The 18220-nt window shown below is 37.3% G+C and overlaps 1 protein-coding gene across 3 annotated transcripts in view; it reads left to right on the top strand.

The window, feature by feature from the left end:
- The first annotated feature begins 54 nt into the window (after positions 1-54).
- Positions 55-18220, top strand: part of TTPA (alpha tocopherol transfer protein) — a 33638-nt gene continuing 15472 nt past the window's right edge. The window contains exons 1-2 of one of the 3 annotated variants that reach the window (XM_077166864.1): positions 55-307; positions 11631-11784. In XM_077166864.1, coding sequence (XP_077022979.1) covers positions 104-307; positions 11631-11784 — 358 coding nt within the window. In that variant the 5' untranslated portion in view covers positions 55-103. Of the gene's footprint in view, positions 308-6688; positions 6810-11630; positions 11785-18220 lie in introns of those variants that run through there. The other 2 variants (XM_077166862.1, XM_077166863.1) reach the window with 2 other exon arrangements.

Below are 18220 nucleotides of genomic sequence, written 5' to 3'. Positions count from 1 at the left end.
GGGTGTGCGCTTGGCAACGGCCGCGGAGGAGGGGCGGAGGGCGGCGCAGTGGCCGCGCTTTTCCCGGGCGGCTGGCGGCGGCCGCCCAGCCGGGGCAGCTGGCATGGCAGAGGAGCGGCGGGGACCGGCAGCCGGGCTGCAGCTCAACGCGCTGCCGGACCACTCGCCGCTGCTGCAGCCGGGCCTGACGGAGCTGCGGCGCCGGGTCCTGGCGGCGGGCATCCCGCTCGCGCCTCACCCGCTCTCCGATGCCTTCCTGCTGCGGTTCCTGCGCGCCCGGGACTTCGACGTGGACCTGGCTTGGCGGGTAAGGGGCCTCCCCGCTGCGCCCCGCCTGACGGCCGGGGTGGGCGCCTCGGGCTTCACTCGAGCCCCGGCAAGCCGAAGGTGCAGGGAGGACCCTGCGACCGAGCGAGCCCCAAAGCAGTAGGCAGCGCGCGGCGGGGCGCGGAGCTTGTGAGAAATTAGGAGCCGGTCGGTGCAGTTCCTCCGGGTCCTGGCAACCGGAAAAACCGGACAGTGCTGGAGCCTGCTTGGGTATGGTCTGTTTGACCCCAAACACTGGAACTCGCCGAACGTGGCAACTGTCAGAAAGTGCCCTAGATGAGTCTCCCCAGCCTATTAAGTTTGGAAGAGAGCCTATGATACACAACAAACTAACAGCTGAAGAATTGGAAGCTCAGACCTTGCTCATTTATTTTAGCAAATTAACTCCTAAGTGCTGGGGTGAGAATGAGATTGCCGGGACAACCGAAGTCTTGAAGCCATATCCTAGCAAAACAATATTATTGATCCTGATATTTAAGTGTCAAGACAGTAAAGCTGCCCAGTATATTTTGAGTCTCGGGGAGAGATGAGGCTGGTTTTGTGTGTGTGTGTGTGTGTGTGTGTGTGTGTGTGTGTGTGTGTGTGTGTGTGTGTTTCCCGGTATGTTACAGCCGGTTGAGGGACGCAATAATGGGCAGGGATCAGAAAGGGATTAAACTCTGAGTTCCCCATTGACTGATTGTGTCACGTCGGACCCAGCATAGTCGTCTCTCTTAGCACGAGCAGTGCCTACTTCAGTCCACTGGTTGCAGGAACTGAAAATGAACCAATTAAGATTGGAACAGATCGTGCCCAGCGCAACGCCTGGCACATAGTAAGGGCCCCTGAGGGGGACCTGAGCCAGCCCTTATCCAGTGACTTGCTCATTGTCATCCAGTCGGTTGGAAAGCAGGGAAATTATTATGGTTCAGAATTCCAATGTGTCTCATCATGAGATTTTTGTTGTTAACTAATTTTTAACTGAAACAGTAATGAGTACAGGTAGTAAGAAATAATCAAGATAATACAAAATGGTGAAAAAGGAAAAGTTTCCCCACTCCAAATCTTGGCTTGCCAGAAGTGGTTACTACTAGCAGTTTCTCGTATGTCTATGCTTATACAAGCATGTGGGTGGGTTTTACACTGCCTTTCTTACCTGACTTCTCCTGGGGTCACCTTACATCAGCATGTGTGATACCCCACAGAAGTGCTGGGTTCCCTCCTGATGAGCATAACAACCAATCCATGACCCCAGGATTTCAAAGAGAGCAAGAGTTTAATACTGTGCCTGAGGCAGGAGATCAGATGGCCTGTCTGCCCCCAAATCTGTCTCTCTGAGTTTAAGGAGTTTAGGGATTTTATGGATTAAAACAAGGGGGGATGGAGTTGTTACTCCTAAAATAGAAACTATATACAGAGCCAAGACTAGACTAGAATAAGCATTACAATAGTAAATATAAAACACAGTGTTGAGACGAGGCTATAGTACTTACAATAGTAAGTATAAGCAAGGGTGAGACTAGCTGAATTTTAGTAATTTTAGGTATTAACTTTTGCCAATACTACAATATAGAAAGAAAAAGGCAACTATATCATGATTCAGTAAACATGATCATTTGTTAATTCTTAATTTCTTAGTTACATGTATGCATATATTTTATTCCATTGGTGGACTGCATATTATTCCATCGTATGAATGTAGTACATTAAAATTTATCTGACCAATCTCTTGTTATTGGACCTTGGGGTTGTTACCAGCCAGTAGTGCAGCTGTGACTGTTGTTCATTACCTTACACAATTATTATTATCTTTAATAATAATAACAATAGAAAGCAACCTTTGTATTTCTTTATGTAAGGGCCTGTGCTAAGAATGTTACATGTACTGCCTCATATATGTTACTAGGAATAACTTTGTGTTGAAAATATCTTCCTTAATTTACAGACAAGGAAATTAAACACATAGGAAAACTTGTCTCGGCTTGGAGAGAGTCACCTGCTGGAAAAGAGTAGAATAGGGACTCATAGGAAACTTGCCTAAATTAAAAGGCTGCCTTCTAATAAATATGACTTGTTTCTTCTTGACAACATTCAAAACTATATTTAAATATGAAATATTGTTGAGGAAAATATGAAATTTCTTTTAGTTTCCTAGACTGCTCAAGCAAATACCATGAAATGGATTGGCTTAAGTCATGGGAATTTATTAGCCTACAGTTTTGAAAAAAATGTCCAAATAAAGTCGTCTTCTAGGCAATACTTTCTTCTAGAAGATCAGCTGACAGAGATCCTAGGCTCCTCTGTTACATGACAAACACAAGGCAGTGACTGCTGGTCTTTCCCTTCTCTTCCAGGTGTCATTGATTTCAGATTCTTGCTTCCATGGCTTTTTTTCTCTCCTTGAATACTTTCCTTTTATGAAGGACTCCAGTGCTAAGATTAAGACCCATCCTGATTGGAATGGGTCACACTCTCACTGAAGTAATCTCATCAAAAGATCCTACTTATGGGTTCATGCCCTCAAGATGCATTAGATTTAGTTTTTCTGGGGCACATACAGCTTCAAACCACAATATTTAAAAATGCTTCCTTTTAAAATTGTAAATAGGTATGCACATATTTTGAAAATACACTTAAGAATAAGAACCCCTTAGCTATTGTAAGGGAAGGACTGTTAACACCAGTTTGCTCTTTCACATTCAAGATTCTAGGAAGGTCTGTTTAGCTACCATGTCTAGATTTTCAGCATGTTCCCTTCTCCTAAAATCAGTGACTTTTTTAAAAATTAGAACCTTTTTGCTTTGAATTACTTTCAAATTTACAGGCCAGTTACAGAAAGAATACATAGGGCATACATAGCACTGCAACATGCACCTATGGCCACAGATACCTAGTTCTCCCAATGTTAACATCTTGCCACATTTGCCATATCATTCTATCTTTCTCTCCATCAACCTATCAGTCCATCTATCGATCTATACGTCTATGTATTTATCTAGCTGTGGTCTGGCTATCCATCCATCTATCAATCCATTTTCTGAACTCTTGAGTGTAGGTTGAATACATCATGTACCTTGTACACTTAATACTGCCATGTAGATTTCCTGGGAACAAGGATTTTCAAGTATGTATCCACCTTAAATGAAGTTATCAAATTCAAGAAATTTAACATTGATGTAAAGTTTATAGTCTATATTCCAATTTTTTCATATGCCTCAATAATGTCCTTTTTTATTTTTTACTTCCTTTGCTAGATCTCCAGGATTATGTATTTCTTTTAGTTCTCATTGTCTCTTTAGTTGCTCTTTCCTTTTTTTTTTAGTTGTGGAACATAAACTTTCCCATTTCAGCCACTCCCAAGCATACCATTCAGTGGAATCAATCTCATTCATTGTGTTGGGGTGTCCTCACCAACTTTACTAAACTTTCCCATCTTACCAAAGAGAAACCCTACACTCATTTTGCATTAGCACCCCGGCCCCTGGCAACCTGTACTCTAATTTCTTCTCTATGAGCTTGCTTATTTTCTGATATTTTCATTGTAGTTGGGGCTTAAGTTTAACATCCTATATCTACAAAAATATCATTTGCTTTGATATTAACTTCAGTGGTGTACAGAAACTCTGTTCCTATACCTTTCTGTCCTCTCACCTTTATGGAGTTCTTATTACAGATTACATGTTTATAGATTATGAATCCAAATCCACTGATTTATCATTACATTTTATGTGTTTGTCTTTTAGATCCTGTAGGAAGTGAAAAGTAGAGTAACAAACTAAGATATACAATAGTACTGGCATTTATAATTAACCCGTCATTACCCTTACCAGAGATCCTTATTTCCTCATGCTGCTTCACTCTATTGTCTATTTGTCCTCTTCTTTCACCCAGCAGAACTCTCTTTAGCATCTCTTGTAGGGCTAGGTTAGTGATGATGAAACTCTCTCAGCTTTTGTTTATCTGGGAATGTTTAATCTCTCCCTCATTTTTGAAAGACAGTTTTGCCAGATAGAGAATTCTTGGTTTTGCAGGGTTTTTTGCTTTCAGCACTCTAAGTCAGTGATTATTTTTGTAACTCCTACAATTTGTCTGGCAGATACACACAACCACATACAGTAAACCGATGAATGCAATTTCTACCATCATAGAACAGACATTCTAATGGGGTAGTGTGTCCTTGTACATTTGTTTTTTGCGTATAAAGTAATATATCCTTATATCCTGGCCTGCACAATTGATGAAGTGGGATGCACATTTTTCAACATTGACAATTGTATCAAACTGTTATCCAAAGAGTTTGCACCAGTTTTCACTCCGATATTATCACCTACATCATGTCATCAAGCTTGCTGTCAGTCTGCTTGGTGAGAAATAGTTTCTCACTGTTATTATAATATGCATTTATTTAATTACATGATGTTAATCATCTTTTTTTTGTATGCTGTATGATGGAGGTTACATTTCGTTCTTCCATGTGACTATCCCATCACTAATTCATTTGTTGAATTTTTTGTGTGTGGGGGCGGTGAGTGCTCAGGTCAGGAATTGAACCTGTGTCTCCTGCACGAAAGGTGAGCATTCTACCACTGAACCACCCGTGCACCCTAATTATCTTTTATATATTAAAAAACATTAATTCTTATCCTAATCATCTTTTATATATTAAAAAAAATTCTTTTCTCGTTTGTCTGTGTTTGTCATCTGCTCATTTTTATGTTGGGATAGTATCATCTTTTATTGATTCATATAATATCTTTATGTATTAAGGAAAATAGCCTTTTGTCATGGCTGTTTGTTTTTTTGACATTGTTTATACTGTTCTCTTTCTGTGCAGAATTTAAGTTTTTTAATGAGACCAATTGTAATTGATTTGATTGCTTCTTAATTGCTTCTGGGTTTAATAAACTCTTCCCCTATCCCAAAATTTCTTACAGTAATTTAAGGATTCTTTTTCTTAAAACTTGGAATCTGCTACTACCTGGATTTATTAGTTTGTTTTAACCTCCATATTTATTTGTTCTTTTATGTATAAATGTTTAAGGATATGAATTTTCCTCTGAACATGGCCTTAGTTTTGTGACGTAGGGTTTTTTATATTATTTAAAGTTTTTATTGTGATAACATATGAACATCATGACATTTCCCATTTTACCTGAATTTATTTTGATGTAATAAGTGACATAGGAATCCAGCTTTATTTTTGTTTTGTCAGATGGATGCCCAGGTGTCCACAATCATGAGTAAGACTAATATTTACTCAGCAGCTACTGAATGAGTAGACAGTCTTAGATTCTATGAAGAGTACATAGACAGAGGCCTTAAACATTTATATGTATAGCAATAGCTAATAATAAAAAGTATATAATTTACTGATTTCATTTTGGCTGTTTTTTGAAAATATTGCCTAAATAGAAAAAAATATAATTTGCCTCCAACCTCTATGATATATTTCTTTCTAATATAGTATTCTTTATTTTACTGAATTGTTTTCACTGCACCATGCCTTTTAAGAATTGGCTAGCAGGACTGCGTCTAAACCCACTGGATAGAAATCAAGTTTCTGTGGATGAATTCTTTTCCCTGCTTTTCTGCCAACTGGGAAAATAAGGGAAAGGGTAGGAGGGCAAAACTGTTTTCCTTTTCCTTCACAAAGGCAGGGAAACCCAAACTCTCATTTTTCATAATAAAAAAGAAAGTACTATAGTTTCAGTGTATGAAGAAAGCTTAATGAATAGTACCTCAGTTATAATGAGATTTCTTGTTATTCTAGTTTTTGTGTTAGAAGTTATAATGAATTAATGAAATTGTATTATTCTAATAACCAGTATGCTCATGAAGTGCTGGGCACAGTAGTTAAATAATGTGTTTGTGGATTACATCATTATTTCTCATTTTAGAAGAAACTGAAAAGTAAAGAGTATATCACTTGTCCAAAATCATATAGTTTTCAGACCACCACCTGCTACACAACAAATATTTTTTCTAAGAATCCTGGTGTTACAGAATTGACTTTCATGCTTGTACTGGTTTTAAACTATTATGTACCACAGAAAAACCATGTTTTTCTAATCCAGTCTTGTTGGAGCAGATCTATTGTTGGTGGAACCTTTTGATTAGATTGTTTCCATGGCGATGTGACCCACCCAATTGTGGGTGGGACCTTTTGATTAGGTGGTTACCATGGAGATGCATCTCTGCCCATTCAAGGTGGGTCTTAATCAGTTTCCTGGAATCCTTTGAGAGGAAGAACTTTTGGAGAAAGCACAAATACTTGGAGAGCTGACACAGAGAGCAGAGAGATGAAAACAGGTAAAGGATGCTTGATGGACCCAGAGGAGCTGAGAGAGCCATTTTGAAACCAACCCAAGAGAAAGGGGCCAGCAGACATCATCATGTTCCTTTCCTTGTGTATGGAGCAGCCTTACCAGCTCAGTGTTGCAAGCTCAGTGTTACAAGCTCAGCGTTGCCAGCTCAGTGTTGCCGGCTCAGTGTTTCTAGCTCCGGTCAGTTTTTTGGGCATTCATCTTCTGCAGTATGGCAGAAGCTCTTTCATTTCTTTCTCATGAGAAAGGGCACTCACAGGAACAAGCGGCGAGCAAGTGCCAAGCATGGGAGCTTGCAGGCTCCTTTTGTCTTAGTCTCTAACACAAAGTAGTCCCTCCCCCGGTTCTCCATTGGCTGGCTACTTAGGAGTTACAATCTAGTCTCAGAAACCAGTCAATTAAAAAATGAGTTTTCCAAGCTGTGGTATATATGTGTATATATATATATATATATATACGATGGAATATTATGCAGCTGTAAGACAGAATAAAGTCTTGAAGCATGTAACAACATGGACAGACCTTAAGGACATTCTGCTGAGTGAGATTAGCCAGAAACAAAAGGACAAATACTGTGTGGTCTCACTGATATGAACAAACATTAACGAATGAACTTGGGGAATTTCAGTTAAGAAAAGAGGTCAGCAGGAGATAGAAATAGGGTAGGTATTGGGTAATTGGAGCTGAAGGGATATAGATTGTTCAACAGGACTGATTGTAAAACTCCAGAAATGGATAGCACAATACTACCTGATTGTAGCACAATAATGTAAGTACACTGAATGAAGCTGAATGTGAGAATGATAGAGGGAGGAGGACTGGGGGCACAGATGAAACCAGAAGGAAAAGTAGGCGATAAAGAATGAGATGGTATATATCCTAGCAATGCCTAGAATGTACAGTGATAGTGACTAAATGTACAAATTAAAAAATGTTTTTGAATGAGGAAGAAATGAAAAAGTGAGTTTTCAACACCTTATTATCATAATTATTCATTTGTCTTTGACCAACCACAGATGAAGGTATGTTGAGCCCTTCATTTATGCATTTAACTGCCCTTAGAGAGGACCAATCAGGTATGCCTCATACCTGACCAATCATAGATGAAGGGATGTTGAGTCCTTCATTATCATATGTTGTTTTGGGGGGATGTGGGCCAGGTTAGAAGGTCGAGGCTTAAGTTACTTCCTAATTTGAGTGTGAAGGAGTCCACCATCCCTGACACATGTGACACAGGAACCCTGGACATGGTTTGCCTTTCTTAAGTGAAGGTATCCTCTTGTTGATGACTTCATTTGGACATTTTCATGGCCTTAGAACTGTAAGTTTGTTGCCTAATAATCTGGCAGCATTAGCAACCAAAAAAGTGCACATCGGGCGAAAGAGCCCACTTGAGTGGTAAAAACATCTAAATGGCAGAGCAAGAATTTAAACTTGAGTTGAGCCAGAGTGTTTGTTCTCAGCTGTGCTACCCTTACCCCTGCAGTTTAAAGCGTGAACTTAAAAAGAACTGTTAGCCTATCTGTTCAGCATATTTTTATGAATTTGTTCTTTCAAAAATGAATAGCAGAGTTCCTACTATTTTTGATCCATGAGACAAGATTTTTTTATCCTTTAATTATTTTCATGGTTTTCCCAAAGACTTCTAAATTTTCAAAATTCCGTTGACTCCTCCTGCTAATTTCTCTCTAAATGTAGCTTCCTAAATACAATTAGCCTGGCATGTGGCAATTTTTTTCTTCACTCTGCTGCTGTTAATTATTGCCCTTGAACAAATGTGTACCAGCTCTGAGCAATAGTTTTCTTATCTGTAAAATGGGGCAACAATAGTTACTGCTACAGGGCAGCTGTGAGGAGGAATTGAAACAATGCCATTGAACCCTAAAAACAGCACCAATATGGTGGTGGTTATTTTGTTTGAAAGTGAATGACATGTAAGAAGCAGCCCAGTCTGTTCTAAATATTTGTTTACTCCTAATTGTACAAAACAAGTACCTTCCAATCATGAATATTAATTTGCAGCCAATTTATTTGTTGTTGTTTGAGGACATTTGGTGGTTGGTTTGAGAATTGCTCAATAGCAATCAGTTTATGTCATTTATGTCATTTAGTTGCACAAACTGAACCTTTGAATTCACTTATCAAATGAAAAAGAAATGGCCAAACATCCAGGTTTAGATCTTTCAGTTTGGAAAAGTTAAGTGTCAAAGGTATGAGAATGATTTGTGCAGCTTTACAAAAATTACTGTTTCAAGTATATGGAACCGGTTGGTTTATCCGTGCATTTATTTATTCTCTCATTCAACACATGTACCAGCCACCTGTGTAACCAGCATTCTATAGAGAAGAATAAACTGAAGACCCTGTCTCTATTACCTAAAGACTCCCTACGAAGGAAGCCACATTTAACATTAATGACAAATAAAACCATTATTTCTATATTGAAACTAATATGCAACTCCCAGCGTTTTATTTGAAACAGAATTAAAAGGACTTTTTACATCTGAGAGGCCTATCAGAAAAATACAGAGCATTGTAAAATGCTGTGAACCTTATTTTTCTTTTTATATATTTTTATTGATAGATCTTAACATACAAACGTTCCAAACATGGTGTACAATCAACAGCTCATAATATCATCACATAGTTGTGTATTCATCACCATGATCATTTTTTAGAGCATTGGCATCACTCCAGAAAAGAAATAAAAGGAAAAAACTCATACACACCCTACTCATTGACCACTAGTATTTCTATCTACCCAATTTATTTTAACCTTTGTCCCCCCAATTATTTATTGTTATTCATACTTTTTACTCATCTATCCATACCCTAGGCAGAAAGATACAAAAAATGTCTTTGTACCACTAGCATACCTCCTACTAATTACACAAAGCACACTGACTTCAATTCTTGTAATGGCATGCCCCCAGAGTACACCTGTAGCAAGACTGCAGCCAGGGGAAGGAAGAGAAATTCATCTTATAGAACTGAAAGGATTATATCAGAATCTACAATGGGCCTTTTGTTCTTATTGCTTTTGGAAACTGCTATTTAGGTCACCAATTATTTCTTTGTTGACAAGTTTATTGACTTCTTTTTTTTCTTACTTCTCTGCTGCATTAACTCTTAGCCACACTCTCTTTTGTAAATAGTTAAGAAAAGTTTTTTAAATGCAGAAATGAAAGGACAAGAGAGAGAGAAAGAAAGGGAGACAAAATGAGAGAGAAGACCAGTGCACGCTTTTGTCTGCCCTTGCTTCTTTCACACGGTAGGGCTAGTGCCGATCAGCTTCTCCCTCCCTCCAGCAAGGGACGTTTCTCACGACTCAGAATATTCCACCCTCTTCTCCTTTTCTTTATCATTTATAGTTTTCCTTCAGATCGCCACCACTTTTGTCATTACAGTTGTATCACGTTTCTGTTACTACTACTCTGAAATATAAAATCTGTGTTTTCCTCTCATCTGAACTTCAGTTAAACATAGGAAGTCACAGAGTGTTTCAAACTCAAAACAAATATTTTGTTATTTTCGAAAAATTGGGAATGCAGAAAATCATAACAAGTATAAGTTGTGTAGTTTTGCTCTTAGGATTTTCCACAATACATTGGCAATGTTCGTCTTGTTTGCATGTGTCGATCAATGATTTTGATGATTCTTTTGGAAGAAAAGTAAGTGAGATGCCTTAAGTCATATTTTGCCTATCTACTATCCAGGTGGGCTGTTACTCAGGTTCTCTGAATACATGCCACTTAAATAGTTAAAGCCAATTTTTGTGTGTGTTGTTAGCAGGAAGTATGTCAATGGTATAGAGGTATACATTTATGTCTTCGCTGTCGCTCCTTTTTGTAGCAATGAAACTATAAATCAAAAGATTTAAGTTATTTTTAATATAAAACTGGACTAAATACTTGGATGAGTAGTTAATCCAAATATTACTTTTCCTATTCTAATAAAAGCAATGCTAACTATCACTCATTGTAGGATACCCATATATATACTTTATACATAACACTATAAGGCAGGTATTTGCATTTTATATTAGAGGAAACAAGACTCAGAGGAGTTAAATACTACCTGAGATCACATAGATAATAAATGGCAGAGCCAAGGTGTTTTCTGAAGAAGTCTGAGAGCTTTATATTACACAGCAAGGCCTTAATAAGGCAGTTGGCACTAACTGGTCAGCCCCAATGAGAACAGAGATTTTATTCTGTTCACTGTTGTGATTCAAATGCCTAAGGTGAAGCCTGGAACATTGTAGGTGCTCAAAAAATATTTGCTCTATTAATTCATTTGATTTATATTTTTTCCTTATTCTAGAGAAGACTAAAGCTGGTGCAACAGTTATTCACTTGTTAAATAACAAGTCACCCCCAAACCTGGTAGTTTAAAATACAACTGTTTATTTGCTTGTCATTCTGCAGTTAGGGCTGGGGTCATTGAGGATGGTTCAGTTCTGCTTGGCATGGTCTCAGCTGGGAACTTGGCTAAGGCCAGAATAAAAACCTGGTCTCTCCTCTTCCAGGGCTCTTGCCACATAGGCTGTTATTGATGTCTCCTCCCCAAAAGAGTGAAAACAGAAGGTTCCAACCTTTTTAAAGGTTCGTCTTGGAACTGACACAGTGTCACTTCTGCCACATTTTGTTGGTCCAAGCAAGGTACAAAGCCATCTAAAAGTCAAGGGCAGGGGAGAAAGATTCCACCTCTTGATGGGAGGAATGACATGTGCATACCAGGAAGGTAGGAGTTGTTAGAGACTTTGGAGACTATCTAACCATACGTGGCAACTGAAAATTACTCAAGCTTGAATCTGTGATTAACTCCTATCCTTGATAAAGGGAACTTTGGGTTTTTACAGATAAAAAGATATCCCAGAGGAAGATCATGACATAATGATGTCAAATTTCATTCATGATATCAAGACTTTTCTCCCTTTTCACAAAATGTTTACTGGTATGCTAAAACCCACCTGTAGATAATTCTTACTTTATTTTTCAGTTACTAAAAAACTATTCTAAGTGGAGAGCACAATGTCCAGAAATAAGTGCTGATCTACACCCTAGAAGTATCCTTGGCCTTCTGAAGGCTGGCTACCTTGGAGTCTTAAGATCCAGGGATCCCACTGGCAGCAAAGTTCTTATTTACAGAATTGGTAAGTAATACATGGCACTTCTTCTTTTTCTTCTTTTCTATTGGCCTGTAAAAACCTTGAGTGAGCCCATATTTAAGAATTAGAGTTTTAAATTTTTTCCCCATTTCTTAAAATTCAAGAACTTGAAAGTTTACAGAAAAATGTGCATAAAGTACAGAATTCCCATTCACCACCCTATTAATAACACTTTGCATTAGTGTGGTACATTATGTTACAATTCATGAAAGGACATTTTTAAAACTGTACTATTAATTATAGTCTATCAATTACATTGTTTTTGTTATACAGTCTTATGGTTTTATTTTTAAATTTTTATTCTAGTAACATATAACCTAAAATTTCCCCTATCTAACTACATTCAAATATATAATTCAATGCTGTTAATTATGTCCACAGTGTTGTGCTACTATCACCACCATCCATTACCAAAACTATACAATCAACTTAAATACCCTGCACGACTTAAGCATTAATTCCTTAAGAATTAGGTTTTAATGCATGTCCTCCAAATATAAAACTTTGGCAGTTGTGAGAAAGTTTAGAAAAGCCAGTGAAAACCCTATTCCATTCTTCTTCACAGTCTGCTACATGAAATAGAAGGAAAACAAAGAAGATGAGTTGGGTGAAAATAAAAAAGATCAAGGGAAAGTATTTTTAAATTGCTTAGCAGGAAATACGAGTAAGAATTCTGAACTATGATAATATAAATTCTACTACAGCAGGGATTTTTGTGTGTCCTCTTCACTGATGTATATCAAGCACCTAAAACAGGATCTGGCACATGGTGCGTACTCTTTAAGTAATTGCGGGATGAGAGGATGATTAGTTGAGTAATGGCCCAGGCTAAGGAGCAAGCAGCTCACAGCTCTGAATGAAGCAGGGTGCAGTGGGAAAGCAGTAGCCCTGGGAATTGTCGAAGAAGCTGTGTTCTATTTGCACCTCTTTCTTTTCATGCCTTCCCCCTTTTTACCACTAGATTTTTCTCTTGTTTCTTGTAGGTTAGTGACCTATAACTTCTGAGACCCTTCCTCAGACAGGTGTGTGATTGAAACTGATGTGTATATGGGAAGGGCTCACAATGCTACTAGCACCCTCTCGTGGCCCAGTTGAAAGGGCAGAGATTACCAGCATTTCATGAGCAGAATTTTGGGAAGTAAAGTCTTACAGAAATGTTTAGATATTTAAAGATTCTAGAGTACTTTAAAATAGCTGTATAGTTGTGTTTCCTGCATGTTTATAGATAAGATACCAGCCTGTAACACCTTAATCACTTGCTATCTTGTGAAGACAACACTGTATTTAATTATTTAAAGGGTAGCAGAAAATTGAGGAGAATGATTCTGATTTTTTGCTCCAGCTTATGTGTAAAAACTGGGTTAATCATGAAATTGTCTATAGAACACAAAAGATAATGTCTTCTCTGTTTTTTTATTTTTACACCAGTGTGATAGGATGTTAATGAGATAATAGTAGTGAAGTTTCTTGAGTTCCTTAGGGATAAGATTTTATTTAGTGAATAAACCTATATTTTATCAAAATATAGGATGATGTTTTAATTTGCCAGGTTGGCTCTGAGAAATAACACAAATTGATTGACCTAAACAACAGGAATCTATCGTCTCACAATTTGGAGGCTAGAAGTTCAACATCAAGTTATTTCTGGTCATTTTTTCTTCCACAGTCTATAGTGTTCTGAATCCAATGAGTCTCAAACAGAATAAACTGAAGTAGAACCACATTCAAACACAAAATAGTAAAAGTGTCATGTGCGTCGGACAGTGAAAGAGTTCTGAAAGTAGCAAGAAAAAAGCAATGCACTATTCACAAGGGAGTCCAGATAAGATTAAGGGCTGATTTTATGCCCACATGATTTTTGACAAGGGTACAAAGTCCATTCAATGGGGAAGAACAGTCTCTTCAACAAATGGTATTGGGAAAAATAGATCTCCATATGTGAAAGAATGGAGATGTACTCCTACTTCACACCACATACAAAATTTAACTCAAATGGGTCAAAGACCTAAGTATATGAAATAAAACTATAAAACTAGAATAAAATATAAGAAAGCACCTCAAGAGATTGTGTTAGGCAATGGTTTCTTACACTTTACACCAAAGGCACAAGCAACCAAAGGAAAAATAAATAAATAGGACCCATCAGAATTTAAAACTTGTGCATCAGAAGACTTCACCATGAAAGTAAAAAGACAACTTATGGAATGGGAGAAAATATTTGGAAACCACATATCCAATAAATATTTAATATCTAGAATATGTAAAGAAATCCTACATCTCAACAACAAAAGGACAAAATTTCGATTAATAAATGTGCAGGGACTTAAAAAGACATTCCTCCAAAGGAGGTATATGAATAGCCAATAATCACATGAAAATATGCTTAACATCATTAGTCATTAGGGAAATGGAAATCAAAACCACAGTGAGATACCATTTTACACCTGCCAAAATGGCTACCATTAAACAAAGAAAGATTACAAGTATTGGACAGGATATGGACAAATAAGAACACTCATTCATTATTGGTGGGGTGGTAAAATGGTGTAGCCATTGTGGAAAAGTTTGGCGGTGCCTCAGAAAGTTAAGTATTGAACTATCATATTGATCTAGCAATCCCATTTCTAGATATATACCCAATTTGAAAGTGGGGACTTAAAAAGACATTTGCACAACAATGATCATAATGGCATTATTTCACATTTACCCAAAGATGAAAGCAACCCAAGTGTCTATCAACAAATGAATAGATAAACAAAATGTGGTATATCCATACAATGGAATATTATTCAGCCATATAAAGGAGTGAAGTCCTGATACATGTTGCAAGATGGACTAACCTTGAAGACATCATACTAAGTGAAATAAGGCAGATACAAAAATACAAATGTATATTATGATTTCAGTGATATGAAATAATTAGATTACGCAAATTCATAGAGTCAGAATTTAGAATGCAGGTGTATAGAAACCTTATAGAATTTAGAATGCAGGGGCTGGGGTGGAGGTGAGGAATGGGAAGTAAATCTTAATTGGTACAATTCTTTTGGAGGTGATGGAAAAATCTGAAATAATGGATGACGGTGATGGTAGAACATTGTGAATATAACTAATACCACTAAATTATATATTAGAATGTGGTTTAAAGAGGAAATTTTAGGTTATTGTATAAGTTTTACTAGAATAAAAGTTTTTTAAAAGCCCATAGGTATGTACAACACTACCAGAAAACCCTAATTTCAGCTATGGAACATAGTTATTAGTATAATTATAATAATATTTTTCATCAATTGCAACAAAGCTTCCCTACCAATACAAAGAGTTAATCATTAGGAAAACGAGGTGTGTGAGGGGGTTATATAGGAACTTTGTACTTTCTTCATGATTTTTCCATATACCTTCCACATCTCTAATAAAAAGTAAATTTTAACAAAAATTTTAAGGCATGTTTTTTGCCTTAAAAGAGCTTGAAGTCTATTTCAGCACTGTCTAATAGAGTTTTCTGTTTTGATAAAATTGCTGTATGAGGCTACTAATCACTTGAAATGTGGCTCAATTTAACTTAACTGAATATTAAATTTTTTTAATTTTTAATTAATTTAAATTTAAATAGCTGCACAGAGCTAATGCCTGCAATATGGCAACACGGGTCTGGACACCCAGGTTGACTGGCTCAGAAAATTTAACTGCTTTCTCATCTGAAAACTTTCAGTTGTCCTGTTCATATTTTTATCAGTGTAGCATTCAGCCAATGTCTGAAGTAATAAAATATTTATGAGCAGGGTTATCCATGGGTTGATTATTCAAATTATTGCCAAGAATCTGAGACTTCTAAAAAGTGAGGGCGAGCGCACTATGCCTTTTTAGGAACCTTATACTTCTGATTATCCCTATCGTTTCTATATCTTCAGCTTTTTCTTTGCTACTAGATACTACCCATCAACATTTAAATCTCTCAGTGATCTCTTATCTAAAACAAAACAAAAACCCCTCCTCAATCCCATTAGTTCCTCTTGGCTCCCTCTCTGCCTTCTCTTGTACTTAGCCAGATTTCTTAGGTTCATTATATTCTCCATTCATATTTTCTCAGCGTTCCTCCTCATCTCACTCTTGTCTGGTTTCACTCCTATCTCTTTACTGAAAGAACCTTTAAAAATCATCACTGACCTTTTTTCACCAAATGCAGAGGATGTGTGTTCCTAAGTTAATTGACCTCCATTTTTTTTCTTGAAATACCCACTTCCCTTGGCTTTTCTGATGCCTTGTTACCCTCAGTTTTTATAACTGGCCACTCCTTCTTTCTTTTTTTAAAAAAAATTTTAATTTTACTTTTTTAAATACCAAAAAGCACCAAGCAAATGCAAACATTCCTATTTTGATCATTCCATTCTACATATATAATCAGTAATTCACAATATCATCACATAGTTGCATATTCATCATCATGATCATTTCTTGGAATATTTGCATCTATTCAGAAAAAGAAATAAAATGAAAACAGAAAAAAAATTTATACATACCATGCCCCTTACCCCTCCCATTCATTGAATACTAACATTTCAAGCTAAATTTATTTTAACATTTGTTACCCCTATTATTTATTTTTATTCCATATGTTCTACTCATCTGTTGACAAGGTAGATAAAAAGAGCATCAGACAAAAGGTTTTCACAATCACACAGTCACATTGTGAAAGCTATATCATTATACAATCATCTTCAAGAAACATGGCTACTGGAACACAGCTCTACATTTTCAGGCAGTTCCCTCTAGCCTCTCCATTACATCTTGAATAACAAGGTGATATCTACTTAATGCATGAGAATAACCTCCAGGATAACCTCTTGACTCTGTTTGGCTACTTCTTCTTGTTCTCCTTTGTGGGAGAACTCACCTTTTAAATTCTGAAGCTTCTCAAGACATTGTCCACAGGCTCCTAGTTTTCTACTACTTTATCTCTATACCAAATCATCAGACAAACATGAATCTAAGACATTCCCTGTTTTAGTTCAACACATATGTACAAACAGCTCCCAGTTTTATCTCTTCACTTCTGTCTTCTCCTTGGGAATCAGGACCCACACAACCAGCTCCTCATTTCCAGCTCTACCCAGCCGCATGTCTCACAGCCACTATGTTAACAGGTCCAAAACTTTTGATGATCTTTTCCTTCAAAATCACTTATCTGCCAGTGTTCCTTATCTTAATAAATGGCACTGCTTGTTCTACCCAGTTGTCCAAGCCAGAAACTTTGGTATTTTGATATTTTACTATTATTTAGTTATATATATATATATTTAACTCATTGTGTTAGGTGTTTGTTTTGGTTTGTTAAAGCTGCTGGAATGCAATGTACCAGAATTGGTATGGCTTTTAAAAAATTTTTTATTAATAAAATCAACATACAATATGAACATTCTTTTTTTCTTTTTTCATCATATAGCTGTATAGTCATCATCATGACCAATTCTTAGAACATTTGCATCAATTCAGAAAAAGAAATTTTAAAAAAACAGAAAAGAATTCATACATACCATACCCCTTACCCCTCCCTTTCATTGATCACTAGCATTTCAATCTACTAAACTTATTTTAACATTTGTTCCTCCTATTATTTATTTTTAATCCATATGTTTTACTTATCTGTCCATAGGTAGATAAAAGAAGCATCAGACACAAGATTTTCACAATCACACAGTCACGTTGTGAAAGCTATATCATTATACAGTCATCTTCAAGAAACATGGCTACTGGAACACAGCTCTACATTTTCAGGCACTTCCCTCCAGCTTCTCTGTTATGCCTTAACTAAAAAGGTGATATCTATTTAATGCATAAGAGTAACATCCAGGATAACCTCTCAACTCTGTTTGGAATCTCTCAGGCATTGACACTTTATTTTGTCTAATTTATCTCTTCCCCCTTTCAGTTGAGAAGGTTTTCTCAATCCCTTGGTGCTGAGTCCAGCTCATTCTAGGATTTCTGTCCCCATTGCCAGGAAGGTCCACACCCCTGGGAGTCATGTCCCCCATAGAGAGGGGTAGGGCAGTGAGTTTGCTTGTCGTGTTGGCTGAGAGAGAGAGGCCACATCTGAGCAACAAAAGAGGTTCTCTTGGGGGTGACTCTTAGGCCTAATTTTAAGTAGGCTTAGCCTATCCTTTGCGGGGTTAAGTTTCATATGAACAAACTGCAAGATTGGGGGCTCAGCCTGTTGCTTTGTTGTCTCCACTGCTTGTGAGAATATCAAGAATTCTCCACTTGGGGAAGTTGAATTTTCCCTTTCTCACCATTCCCCCAAGGGGACTTTGCAAATACTTTTTTATTCACTGTTCAAGTCCTTCTGGGACTTATTGAGGCATCACTTTGGACAAACCTACAAAATCTCATCATGCCTTACTCAAGGTTCCATGTACTTATGGTG

This window comes from Tamandua tetradactyla, chromosome 6, assembly GCF_023851605.1.
Source record: "Tamandua tetradactyla isolate mTamTet1 chromosome 6, mTamTet1.pri, whole genome shotgun sequence".
Taxonomy (NCBI): domain Eukaryota; kingdom Metazoa; phylum Chordata; class Mammalia; order Pilosa; family Myrmecophagidae; genus Tamandua; species Tamandua tetradactyla.
Note: the sequence above shows the minus strand (reverse complement) of the source record. Positions and strands in the feature narration are given on the sequence as shown.